At 43.4% G+C, this 12,513-nt stretch overlaps 2 protein-coding genes across 2 annotated transcripts in view; both read left to right on the forward strand.

Moving 5' to 3' along the window:
• The window catches only part of LOC132394273 (uncharacterized), a 63,077-nt gene that overhangs the window by 43,336 nt on the left and 7,228 nt on the right, over positions 1 to 12,513 (forward strand). The window lies entirely within an intron of this gene.
• Positions 1,354 to 12,513, forward strand: part of LOC132394271 (contactin-associated protein-like 5) — a 977,958-nt gene continuing 966,798 nt past the window's right edge. The window contains exon 1 of the mRNA XM_059970196.1: positions 1,354 to 2,029. Coding sequence (XP_059826179.1) covers positions 1,936 to 2,029 — 94 coding nt within the window. The 5' untranslated portion in view covers positions 1,354 to 1,935. The remainder of the gene's footprint in view (positions 2,030 to 12,513) is intronic.

The raw sequence follows: 12,513 nt of genomic DNA on the forward strand, positions 1-12,513 counted from the left end.
GTATTGAGGATGTCCTGATTGAGAGTATTCTGACTGGCTGCATCACTGCCTGGTATGGGAACTGTGCTTCCCTCAATCGCAGGACTCTGTAGAGTGGAGAAGACAGCCCAGCACGTCTCTAGATGTGAACTTCCCACTATTCAGGACATTTACAAAGACAGGTGTGTAAAAAGGGCCCGTAGGATCATTGGGAACCCAAGTCACCCCAAACACAAACTGTTCCAGCGGTTACCATCCCGGAAATGGTACCACAGCATAAAAGCCAGAACCAACAGGTTCTGGGACAGCTTCTTCCACCAACTCATCAGACACTGCTTAATTCATGCTGACACAACTCTATTTTGACTGCCCTGTTATACATAATATTTACTATAAATTACTATAAGTTGTACATTGCACATTTAGACGGAGACATAACATAAAAATTTTGCTCCTCATGTATGTGAAGAATGTAAGAAAAAAGTCAATTCATTTCAATTTGAAAAGATGTAACATACAAATGAAAGAGAACCAGTTGCTAATCTCACTGATGTCAGTTTCCTAGTATGTTAGAAGTTCTTTACCATTTGTAAGTTTTAAAACAGGTGCCTTAGAATGTCCATGAATTGAAAGGCCTCGGTTGCTATAATTTGTGCAATTTGGCAAGTTTTATTGGAATAGATCCCTCCCACAGCTGTTTTCCAAATCTGTGCAAGAGACGTAGGAAAGTTGACTAGCCTTGGATGAATTGGTGGTACAGCAGTTAGCACAATCGCTTTGCAGTGTCAGCAGTCTCCAATCAGAATCAGGTTCATTATTATCACTGTGAAATTTGTTAACTTAGCAGCAGCAGTTCAATGCAATACATAATCTAGCAGAGAGAGAAAAAATAATAAATAAAATAAAACATAATAATACATAAACAAGTGAATCAATTCTGTATATTGAATAGATTATTAAAATGTGTAAAAACAGAAATACTGTATATTAAAAATAGTGAGGCAGTGTCCAAAGTTTTGAAGTCCATTTAGGAATCGGATGGCAGAGGAGAAGACACTGTTCCTGAATCACTAAGTGTGTGCCTTCAGGCTCCTGCATCTCCTACCTGATGGTAAAAGTGAGAAAAGTGCATGTCCTCTGTGCTGGAGGTCTTTAATAATGGATGCTGCCTTTCTGAGACACCGTGTCATGTATCCTGTGACCGGCTTACCGAACCACCAGAAATGGAATACACACGAGGAAATCTGCAGATGCTGGATGCTGCAGATCTTCGGAGGGTCTCAGCCCAAAACGTCGACGACGCTTCTCCCTATCGATGTTGCCTGGCCTGCTGTGTTCTACCAGCATTTTGTGAGAAATGGAATACACGTTGGAGTCTGGTATTACTGTAACTAATAGTGTTTATTAGTAAACTAAGTAATACAGTACTATAAAATGCAAATATATATAAAACAGGTTAGCAATGATATATACAGAAGTGTGGATATAGGAATTAACATCAAGCTCTTTCAAAGTCTAGGGGTAAATGGATAGTCTTACGATGGTGAAGAGTTCAGTTTAGGTAGAGATAGTTCTGGTGTTACATTGGAGAGAGAGAGAGAGAGAGAGAGAGAGAGAGAGAGAGAGAGAGAGAGAGAGAGAGAGAGAGAGAGAGAGAGAGAGAGCGAGAGGTGATGCAGTTGCTGTCGAACCATCCGTTGTCTTCCTGTCCTGTTATGGTCACCAACTGTGACCCCGTACCAGGCACGACCATTCTTCAGTGGTAGGCCTGTCACCCAGGCGAGGGTGGACACACAAACAAGCCCCCATTGGTCGCACCTTCACACACTGTGAGCCTGTGATCGATTCCCCCGAATCGATCCTCCAAACCCCCACCTTCACATAGGTACAAAACGCTCTTTCAGTGTCCCGTGGTGTGTCTACTTGTGTCTTCGCAGACCTGCTTTTTATCTACCCATGCGGGGTACCGGCCGTCCATCAGGCCGGTCCTGCCTTGCTGTCTCAGCAAGAATCCTCACAAGCAGGCAAAAAAGGTGTCCTTGGAGCAAAGGTAAACAATCAGCCAAAGCCATAATATTAAATCATATCTCTCTCTCTCTCTCTCTCTCTCCCTCTCTCTCTCCCTCTCTCTCCCTCTCTCTCTCCCTCTCTCTCTCCCTCTCTCTCTCCCTCTCTCTCTCCCTCTCCCCCTCTCCCCCTCTCCCCCTCTCCCCCTCTCCCCCTCTCCCCCTCTCCCCCTCTCCCCCTCTCCCCCTCTCCCCCTCTCCCCCTCTCCCCCTCTCCCCCTCTCTCTCTCTCCCCCTCTCTCTCTCTCTCTCCCTCTCATTAGCAGCATAATTCATGGGGGGGGAGGTCAACTCTGGACCCCATCTCAGCTTGGTTTGCTCTTCACAGTACTGGTGATGATCCTGGACATCTTCCTAAAGATGTCCTGGGTACTTTGTAGGCTAGTGCCCAAGATGCAGCTGACTTGATTTACAGCCTTCTGCAGCTTCTTTCGGTCCTGTGCAGTAGCCCCTCCATTTCAGACAGTGATGCACCTGTCTGAATGCTCTCCACAGAACAACTATAAAAGTTTTTGAGCGCATTTGTTGCCATGCCAAATGCTTCAAACTCCTAATAATGCATAGCCGCTAGTAAACACAAAGTGCACTGCAGATGCTGTGGTCAAAGCAACACGTACAACATGCTGGAGGAACTCAGCGTTTCTGCTCATTTCCACGGATGTTGTCTGACCTGCTGAATTCCTCCAGTGTGTTGTAAATGTATAGCCACTATCTTGCCTGCTTTTTGACTACATTAATATGTTGGGACCAGGTTAGATCCTCAGAGATCTTGACACCCAGGAACTTGAAGCTGCTCACTCTCTCCACTTCTGATCCCTCTATGAAGATTGATATGTGTTCCTTTGTCTTGCCTTTCCTGAAGTCCACAATCATCTCTTTCATCCTCCTGATGTTGAGTGCCGTGTTGTTGCTGTGGCACTATTCCTCTAGTTGGCATATCTCACTCCTGTACACCCTCTCATCACCACCTGAGATTCTACCAACAATGGCTGTGTCGTCAGCAAATTTCTCGATGATATTTGAGCTATCCCCAGCCACACAGTCATGTGTATACAGAGAGTGGAGCAGTGGACTAAGTACACATCCCTGAGGTGTGCCAGTGTTGATTGTCAGCGAAGAGGATGTGTTATCACCAATCCGCACAGATCGTGGTCTTCCATTTAGGAATTCGAGGATCCAATTACCAAGGGAACTACAGAGGCCCAGGTTCTGCAACTTCTCAATCAGGACTGTGGGAATGATGGTATTAAATGCTGAGCTATAGTCGATGAACAGCATCCTGACGTAGGTGCATTGGGGCTTGTTTACCATTTCCTGCTGTCTGTAAAGAGTTTATATGTTCTCCCCAAGTCTGAACGATGAAGAGTCTTGATAAAGGGTCTCAGCCCAGAAAATAATCTCTTTATTCCTTTCCTGCTGAGTTCCTCCAGCATTTTGTGTGTGTTACACTGAATTTCCAGCATCTGCAGAATCTCTTTATCCTCCTTATCTGGCGCAAAATCAAATTGTTTCTGTTGATACTCCAGTGAAGTTTCTGTTTTGATATGTTAAGCGCACTACTCAAATGGAAAATTTGTTGCTCTTGTGCCTATCAAACAGGTTGCTTTATTTTGGATGATACAATCATTAATTGCCCTCTATTTCTGCCTCAGGGCTATCAGTAAAACTTGCTTCATACAAATATTTCATCTGTTGACAAATATTCAACTTGTATTGATCACATATTTGAAATCTTGGGCTGTTGTAGAAAGATCATCTACTTTGGGAGGCAGAAATATATTCATTGATTTCTGCAATATATTGCAATCTTATGAAAAGTTTGGACAAGGTATTGATTTTTAAGTAAATTAAAAATATTGACAAAATCAACAGTGATATTGTACATTTTCTGATAAAACAATGAAAACCACTAAAAGTCAAGTCACATTCAAAGGTACAGTTGAAAACCTTCCCCTAAGGCTCAACTGAAGAACCCATCTGGTGGTGTCCTGAATGTAGAGCATTAGGTAATAAGTTCACTTATTTTTGCATAAATGTAGCAAACCTGAAAATTAACAACTATCTAGTTCCCCCTGTTTTTTTTTCCCCTTGTTAAAAAGATCAACTGATTAAATGCTGTTTCTGATCTTTTGGTTTCACATTGAAGCCTAGAGGTGTACTTGGGTAATCAGTAGGTCCACCAGTTTCTTTTCTTCAATGGAAAGTAAGATGTCAACATCAGAAGCAAGTGGAATTCATTCACTGCCAATCATCCACACATGGCACATACTCTGAGGAGAGTTACTTGATAGAAGCTTCTCTTACATTAATCCAGCATGGTTGAATCTAAATTTTGAGTAGAGAAGTCCAGAAATAGACTTCTGGTTGACAGATCATAGCTGGGGGTGGTAGCTGGGATAAGCTCCCACTAGCTATTAGATGCTCCCAAAAGAATGTATCTCCAATAGTTTCTGACAACCAAGTCCAGTGCTTAGCCTTTAAGTGTGCCGTAGCTATTAAGCCTGGCAGAAATGTTTCTATTGATAGACAGAAGGGCGAAATAGATTACTGGTGCCATAAAACCCGTTGCAGCAGTCAGATGGGGCTTGTCATCCATGGTTGGCAGCTCATCAAAGAGAAGGAAAAGTCTGATCTCAAACCTCCTCTGCCTTGTGCCTATACCCACTAATGGGGAATGCTTTGGGACTAAACCCTGAGGAAAATTCAGAAGCTGGAGTCCCTCAAGCAGTCCTACATTGAGTTCAGTGCTGACGGGCAACTCCCACAATGCTGCTGGTGCCGGACCGTTTCAGTCTCTGCTGTTCCTTTGGATTTATCTGCTACGTGGAGAGGGGGAGCCTGCTCTCCTTTTCATACCGCCTTGGCTTGTGTGTCACCTGGACAGCCGGGATGCTACATCCATGGTCGATGCAGACCAACAGAGGCCATCACTCCTCTATCTTTAAGAGCCTAATAAACAAATTTAAGGAGCATTTTTCATGGATTGATTCATCTTTGGAGTCATTCTACAAATTTCCAGAAGTTTTTCCTCATTCATGTGGGACTTCATACATCGAAGCATCACTGCTGCAGGGTTTCAAACCAGAACATCAGCGATATTTTTTTTCCACCGCGCCGACCAATTCATAGATGCTGGTCAACCCACTGAGTTCCTCCAACAGATTATTCACTTAACAAATATTTTGCTGATCTAAATATTACTTCCTTGTATTTAAAGTCCTATCATCCATATATAAGCTGTTTTTTTAATTATAGTTTGTACATTGGCTATTTGTTATTTATATATTAGGATGTCCCAAAGTATTTGCCTTTTGTGAATCCATGCCTTTCACCATTGACACATTAACTTGAATCTTTATGTTTCTGTTTTCTCTTAAATTTAAAGTGGATTCCTTTATGTTGCCATATGCCTGCAGTATTCTGCTAACAAAAGGACATAAGAAATAGGATCAGGAGTAGGCCATTCAGCCTGCTCCACCATTCAATAAGCTCATGGCTGATCTGACCATGGACTCATCTCCACCTACCTGTCTTTTCCCCATAACCCTTAATTCTCCTATGCAGAAATCTATCTAACCTTGTCTTAAATATATTTACTGAGGTAGCCTCCAGCGTTCCATTGGGCAGAGAATTCCACAGATTCACCACCCTTTGGGAAAAGCAGTTCCTCCTCATCCCTAGCCTATATCTACTCCCCAAACCTTTAGACTATGTCTCCTAGTTTTAGTCTCACCTACCAACTTTCCTGCCTCTATCTTATCTATCCCTTTCATAATTTTATATTTTTCTATAAGATCTCCAATCTGTTATTCTCAAAGATTTAAAATGTGGATAGGAAACTTTCTATTTCATTACTCAAGTGTGGTAGAAATCCTTGGATAACAACATGTGGCATCATTAGATCATAATGGTTTCAGCCGGGGTTTCAGCACCTAAGTTACAGGGAAAGGTTGAACAAGTTAGGTCTTTATTCTTCGGCACGTAGAAGGTTGAGGGGGGACTTGATAGAGGTATTTAAAATTGAGGGGGATAGATGGAATTGATGTGGATAGGCTTTTTCCATTGAGAGTAGGGGATATTCAAACAAGAAGACATAAGTTCAGAGTTAGGGGTCAAAAGTTTAAGGGTAACACTTAAACTTCTTTACTCAGAGAGTGGTAGCTGTGTGGAATGAGCTTCCAGTAGAAGTGGTAAAGGCAGGTTCGGTATTGTCATTTAAAGTAAAATTGGATAGGTATATGGACAGGAAAGGAATGGGGGGGTTATGGGCTGAGTGCAGGCCAGTGGGTCCAGGTGAGAATAAGCGTTCAGCACGGACTAGAAGGGCCGAGATGGCCTGTTTCTGTGCTGTAATAATTATATGGTTATATAAGACCATGAGACCTAGGATTAGATTTAATCTGGGATCGCGACCCCCGCTGCCAATCACGGCACCGGACAGACTCTGAACCCTGACTCCAGTACCACCAACGTGGGTTCCTACGGCCATGGACACCGCCCAGAGACTCCGGCCTTGATCTTCCGGTCGGACCTCCTCATGCTGCCATCTCCCCCCCCCTCCCCCCACCAGCACGCTGGATCCCAGCCTTGACCTCTGAGCTAGACCTCCACGCGCTGCCGTCTCCGCTTCACCCACCACCACGCTGCCATCTGATCTTTCCAAGCCTGAGGTTCAATCACCGGTTCCCGGGCCCTCGGGGGCTTCAGCTTCCTCTCACCCCCACCCCTTCCCCGCTGACTCCACCAGCCTCCCACCCCCCTCGGACCAGAGCTCTCAACCCTGCCGGGTCTTCACCATCCCATCCGACCTTCCTCTCTCTGAGGCTGAGCGCTCTGTCCTTAGTAAGGGCCTCACCTATGTCCCCCTTCGCCCTCACCTCAGTGAGTTCCGCATGCGCCAGGACGTGGAGCTCTTCTTCCGCCGGCTCCGTCTTCGAGCCCACTTCTTCGGTAGAGACTCTCCCACCCCCATCGATGACCCGTTCTCCCATCTCCAACCCTCCTCCTCCTCATGGACTCCCCGCCCAGGACTTCTACCCGCCCTGGATCTGTTCATCTCTAATTGCCGTCGGGACATTAACCGTCTCGACTTCACCACTCCTTGCTCCAATTCCAACCTTACCCCCTCAGAAAGCTCTGCTCTCCATTCCCTCCGCTACAATTCCAACCTTACCATCAAACCCGCTGATAAGGGAGGTACTGTTGTCGTCTCGCTCACCGACCTGTACGTAGTGAAGGCACGACGACAACTCGCTGACACCTCCTCTTATCTACCCCTGGACCATGACCCCACTAGGGAGCACCAGTTCATTGTTTCCCAAACCATTTCTGATCTCATCAGCTCGGGAGATCTCCCATCCACGGCCACCAAACTTATAGTTCCCACACCCTGCACCTCCCGTTTCTACCTCCTACCTAAGATTCACAAACCTGCCTGTCCAGGCAGACCCATTGTCTCTGCTTGCTCCTGCCCCACTGAACTCATTTCTGCTTTTCTCGACTCTGTTTTACCTCCACTTGTTCAATCCCTTCACACCTATGTCCGTGATACTTCCCTGGCCCCCACCACCTCATTTTCACGATGGACGTCCAGTCCCTATATACCTCTATCCCCCACCAGAAAGGTCTCCAAGCTCTCCGTTTCTTCCTGGATTCCAGACCCAGCCAGTCACCCTCTACCACCACTCTTCTCCGCCTTGCGGAATGAGTCCTCACCCTTAACAATTTCTCCTTTGGCTCCTCCCACTTCCTCCAAACTAAAGGTGTAGCCATGGGCACCCGCATGTGTCCTAGCTACGACTGCCTTTTTGTCGGCCATGTGGAGCAATCTATGTTCCAAACCTACACCGGTATCTGTCCTCCTCTTACGTTATATCGATGACTGAATCGGTGCTGCTTCCTGCTGAGCTCGTTGACTTCATTAACTTCGCCTCCAACTTTCACCCCGCCCTCAAATTCACCTGGTCCCAACATAGCAATGCAGCTATGAAGAAGGCAAGACAGCAACTATACTTCATTAAGAGTTTGAAGAGATTTTGTATGTCAGCAAAAACATTCAAAAACTTCTATAGATGTACTTTGGAGAGCCTTCTGACAGGCTGCATCAATCTCTGGTATGGGTGGGGGGCTAGTACACAGGACCTAAAGAAGCTGCAGAGGGTTGTAAATTTAGTCAGCTCCATCTTGGGTACTAGCCTACAATGTACCCAGGACATCTTCAAGGAGCAATGTCTCAGAAAGGCAGCATCCATTATTAAGAACCTCCAGTACCCAGGACATGCCCTTTTTTCACTGTTACCATCGGGTAGGAGATACAGAAGCCTGAAGGCACACACTCAGTGATTCAGGTACAGCTTATTCCCCTCTGCCATCTGATTCCTAAATGGATATTAAACCCATGAATACTACTTCACTTTTTCAAAACTTATTATTTCTGTTCTTGCACAGTTTTTAATCTCCAATATACATATACTGTAACTGATTTACTCATTTATTTATTCTATATTACGTACTGCATTGAATGGCTGCTGCTAAGTTAACAAATTTCACAACACATTCAAGTGATAATAAACCTGATTCTGATTCTGAAATGAGAGGTTAAGGGTGAAAGGTGAGATGTTCAAGGAGAACTCCTTCACTCTGAGAATGGTGAAAGGGTGGAACAAGCTGCCAATGCAAGTTCGATCCCAACATTTAAGGGAAGCTTAGAGAGGTACATGGATGGGAGGGCTATTGAGGGCTATGGTCCAGATACAAGTTGATGGGATTAAGGAGAATAATAGTTCAGAATCAACTAGATGGGCTGACTGGCCTGCTTCTGCACTGTAGTGCTCTTCTATTATTATCATTCCCATAATCATTATTATCATAATCACATTTTTCATTCCCTCTAGGTAATTGGAATTGATAGCATCAGTCTCTCACCATAAGGAAATTCAGTCAACCATTGGATCAAGGCTGTGCTGAGTCTTAACTTCATTTACATCATTGCGCCTATGCTTCAATAATTCTGCTTTGAAACAAAAAACAGACTAGAACAGCTTTGCACACATAAAACAAAAACACTTCGCAAAGATGAATTGAAATTGAATATTCTGAAATCTATGTGCAGATATAAAGCCTTCATTAAATCATTATTGAATTCCTATCTTCCAAAATAATCCCAGAACTTCAAGTCTTATTTCTTTTCATTCTCACACTTGCCAAAACCCAGATGAATTCCTTGTTTTTTGATCTTAACAACATTTCAAAAATTAATATTCAGATTAGCACAATACCTCAACTGTGGCCAAAGCTCTCTCCTGCAAGAGTGTTTCATCTCTTTTATAACTGACACTGAATATGTCCCCAGTCCTATTTGATTAGATAACTTACAGCTCTTGTTAAAATCCCAATTCAACGTTAGCAAAATATAAAATATTTAATTAAAATATTTGTGTATTTAAGACAAAAAAACCTCAAGCATATGTATTCATGAATCATTGCATTGTCACCAAAAGGTGGTTGAACTGCCAGAACCTTTAATGGAAGGAAATCTGCCGTGCTTATATGGTCAGTGTCTATCATCTGATAGCTGAACGGGCCATGAACACTGCCTCGCTACTCCTCTTTTGCACTATATTCATTTATTTATTGCAACTTAAAGTAAATTTGATACCTTGCAAGACATCAGATTTCATGCTACATTGTTTGTCAGTGGTAATAAACCTGACTGAGTTTCTGATCCATTTCTATCCATATCCATATGCAATCCCATACATACGGTGATCTGCATGATTTCTAACTGTCATCTTAAATAACCTAGCAATCCATTTTTTAAACCCAAATATCTGCAATGAAAGGGCCAGCAGTCATCAGCACCTGTTAAGGCAGAGCAGATGGAAACATCTTGCAGTTTCTTCTTCAGAAAATTATGTAATCTCACAGGTGCTTCTGTTTGAAGCAAGGTTGTGTCCAAGAGGTTTTGTGTTTGTCCCTGTGAAGAGGCTGTTTTGAGAAGACCAGGTTTTGTCAGGAGACAAACCCAATAATAAGATTTCCTTACTCCTTCCTTGTTGATCAAATTGTGCATAAGGGTTTGAGTCTATTCCCATCGTGGCACTAAGTTGACTGAGAGGATCAGTTCATTTCTATCTGAAGCATAAACCATTGGGTAGAAGGGATGTATCACCAGGCTCAAGGTCAGCTTCTATCCCTCTGATATCTGACTCTTGAATGGACCTCTTGTATGATAAGATGGACTTTTGCCTCATAAAAACATAGAAAACCCTTCATCAGGACTTCTCGGCCCGAAACGTCAACAGCGCTTCTCCCTATAGGTGCTGCCTGGCCTGCTGCGTTCCACCAGCATTTTATGTGTTTTACCCTGAGCCCTCTATTTTTCTAAGCTCCATGTATCCATCCAGGAGTCTCTTAAAAGACCCTATCGTTTCCACCTCCACCGCTGCCGCTGGCAGCTCATAATCTACCTGTTTGTGATCTTGCACTTTATTGTTTATCTGCACTGCACTCCCTTGGCAGCTTTTACACTTGACTCTATTATTATTGTTTTACATTATTCTATCTTATAGCACTGTGCAATGATTTGTTCTATATAAACAGTATTCCAGACAAGCTTTTCTCTGTACCTTGATACATGTGACAGTAATAAACCAATTCCAAGATCTTTTTAACGTCAGAATTGAAATCCAGCTTAAGGTAATCCATAGATTCCAGGGAGATTACTGTGGTGCATTAATTCTATATAAAACTAAGCCAAAGGATCATAAGGCATTTTCTAAACCTTCTGGCTTGTCTTGATGGCAAAGCTCATGTCTAGAGGACAACTTTCCTCCTCTGGTTTTCTCTCAAGAAGGTGTACTCCCAACCTAATCATTTGAACTGGTCATCTCATTCCCATCTTGATTCTCTCAGCATGGAAATGTCGATGCAAAGCTCTGAGCCACAAGGGGAGATGGACATTCAATTTATCCCACTGGGATTGCCTTTGAGATTGCACAGAATCAGAATCAGGCTTTTTAACACTTATATATGTTATGACATTTTTCAAAGAATGGCGTTTCCCTTCTACCACCATCGATACTGCCTTCATCCTCATGTTCTTCATTTCCCTTATAGCTGCCCTCATCGTTTCTCCCACCATAAGTACAGAGATAGGACTCCCCTTGCTGTATATCAATAAATAAATAAATAAATATCTGGTGCTTCCAATGTGGCCTCATGTACATTGGTGAGACACAATGCAGATTGAAAACCCCTTTATTGAGCACCTTCACTTTGTTAACTTAAAAAACAGAATCTCTTGGTGGCTACCCATTTCAATCTGACTTCCCATTCCCATTCTGACGTATTGGTCCATCGCCTTCTTTATTGCCATAATCAAACAAAACTGAAATTGCAGGAGCAACACCTCAATTCCACTTGGGTAGCCTCCAAACTGGTGGCATGGACATTAATTTCTCTAACTTCTGGTCAATTATACCCCCTCCCTCCTTCCCTCATTTTCCATTCATTATACTGGTTACCCTCTTACTCCTTGTCTCCTCACCTGCTCAACACCTCCCTCTGATTTCCCTCCTTCTCTTTTTTTCTCATGGTCCACTGTCCTCTCCTATTAGATTCCTTCTACAGCCACCCCATCCGTCCTTGTTATGTACTTCTCCTCTCATTCTCTCACACACTGTTCCCTTTATCTAGTCTCACCTATTACCTACCAGTAATCCTTCCACTTCCACCTTCTCATTGAACGGTGTCAACCTGAAACTTTAAGTGTTTATTCCCTTTCATAGGTTTTGTCTGACTTGCTGAGTTCCTCCAGCACTTTGCTTGTGTTGCAGCAAATGCCGAATTTCTTGTGTTTGTGTGAGAGGGTGAGCCTCCCACTCATACAGAACTGCTGCCACAAAACAACCAATGTCAGTGATTATAAACCTGATTTTGATTCTAGTCCCTGCTGCATTATCCCACACTCTAGACTCCATCAATAACTTAGAAAATAGCAATTACTCCTTGCGTCTTGGGAACCACCTCTCAGTGAAGGCAGATATCCATAATGAAATTCACCATTGCTGAATTTCTATAGCAGAGGGTGGTATATTTGTGAAATTTATTTCAACAGATGGCTGAGGAGGCCAAGTCACTGGGTATTTTTAAAGCAAAAGTTGAATGGTTTTTGATTAGTAAAGATGTCAAAGACTGTGGGAGAAGGCAGGAGGGAAAATAAATCAGTCATGATGGAATGGCAGAGCAGAATCAATGCTCCAAATGGCCCAATTCTGCTTTTATGTCTTATTGTCTTATTTAATATGCCAGCACAACTTTTGACAATTCAGAAGAAGTGTGTCTGAAGATAAGGATTTGATACTTGGCTCAGAAGTTCACGAAGTAGTGATGTACTGGATTTGCAGTCTGCAGAATCTCTCATGTTTACCCTGTTCCCAACTGCGTCACTGAAAGAGTACACCAACTG

Source organism: Hypanus sabinus, chromosome 5 (genome assembly GCF_030144855.1).
Source record: "Hypanus sabinus isolate sHypSab1 chromosome 5, sHypSab1.hap1, whole genome shotgun sequence".
NCBI lineage: Eukaryota > Metazoa > Chordata > Chondrichthyes > Myliobatiformes > Dasyatidae > Hypanus > Hypanus sabinus.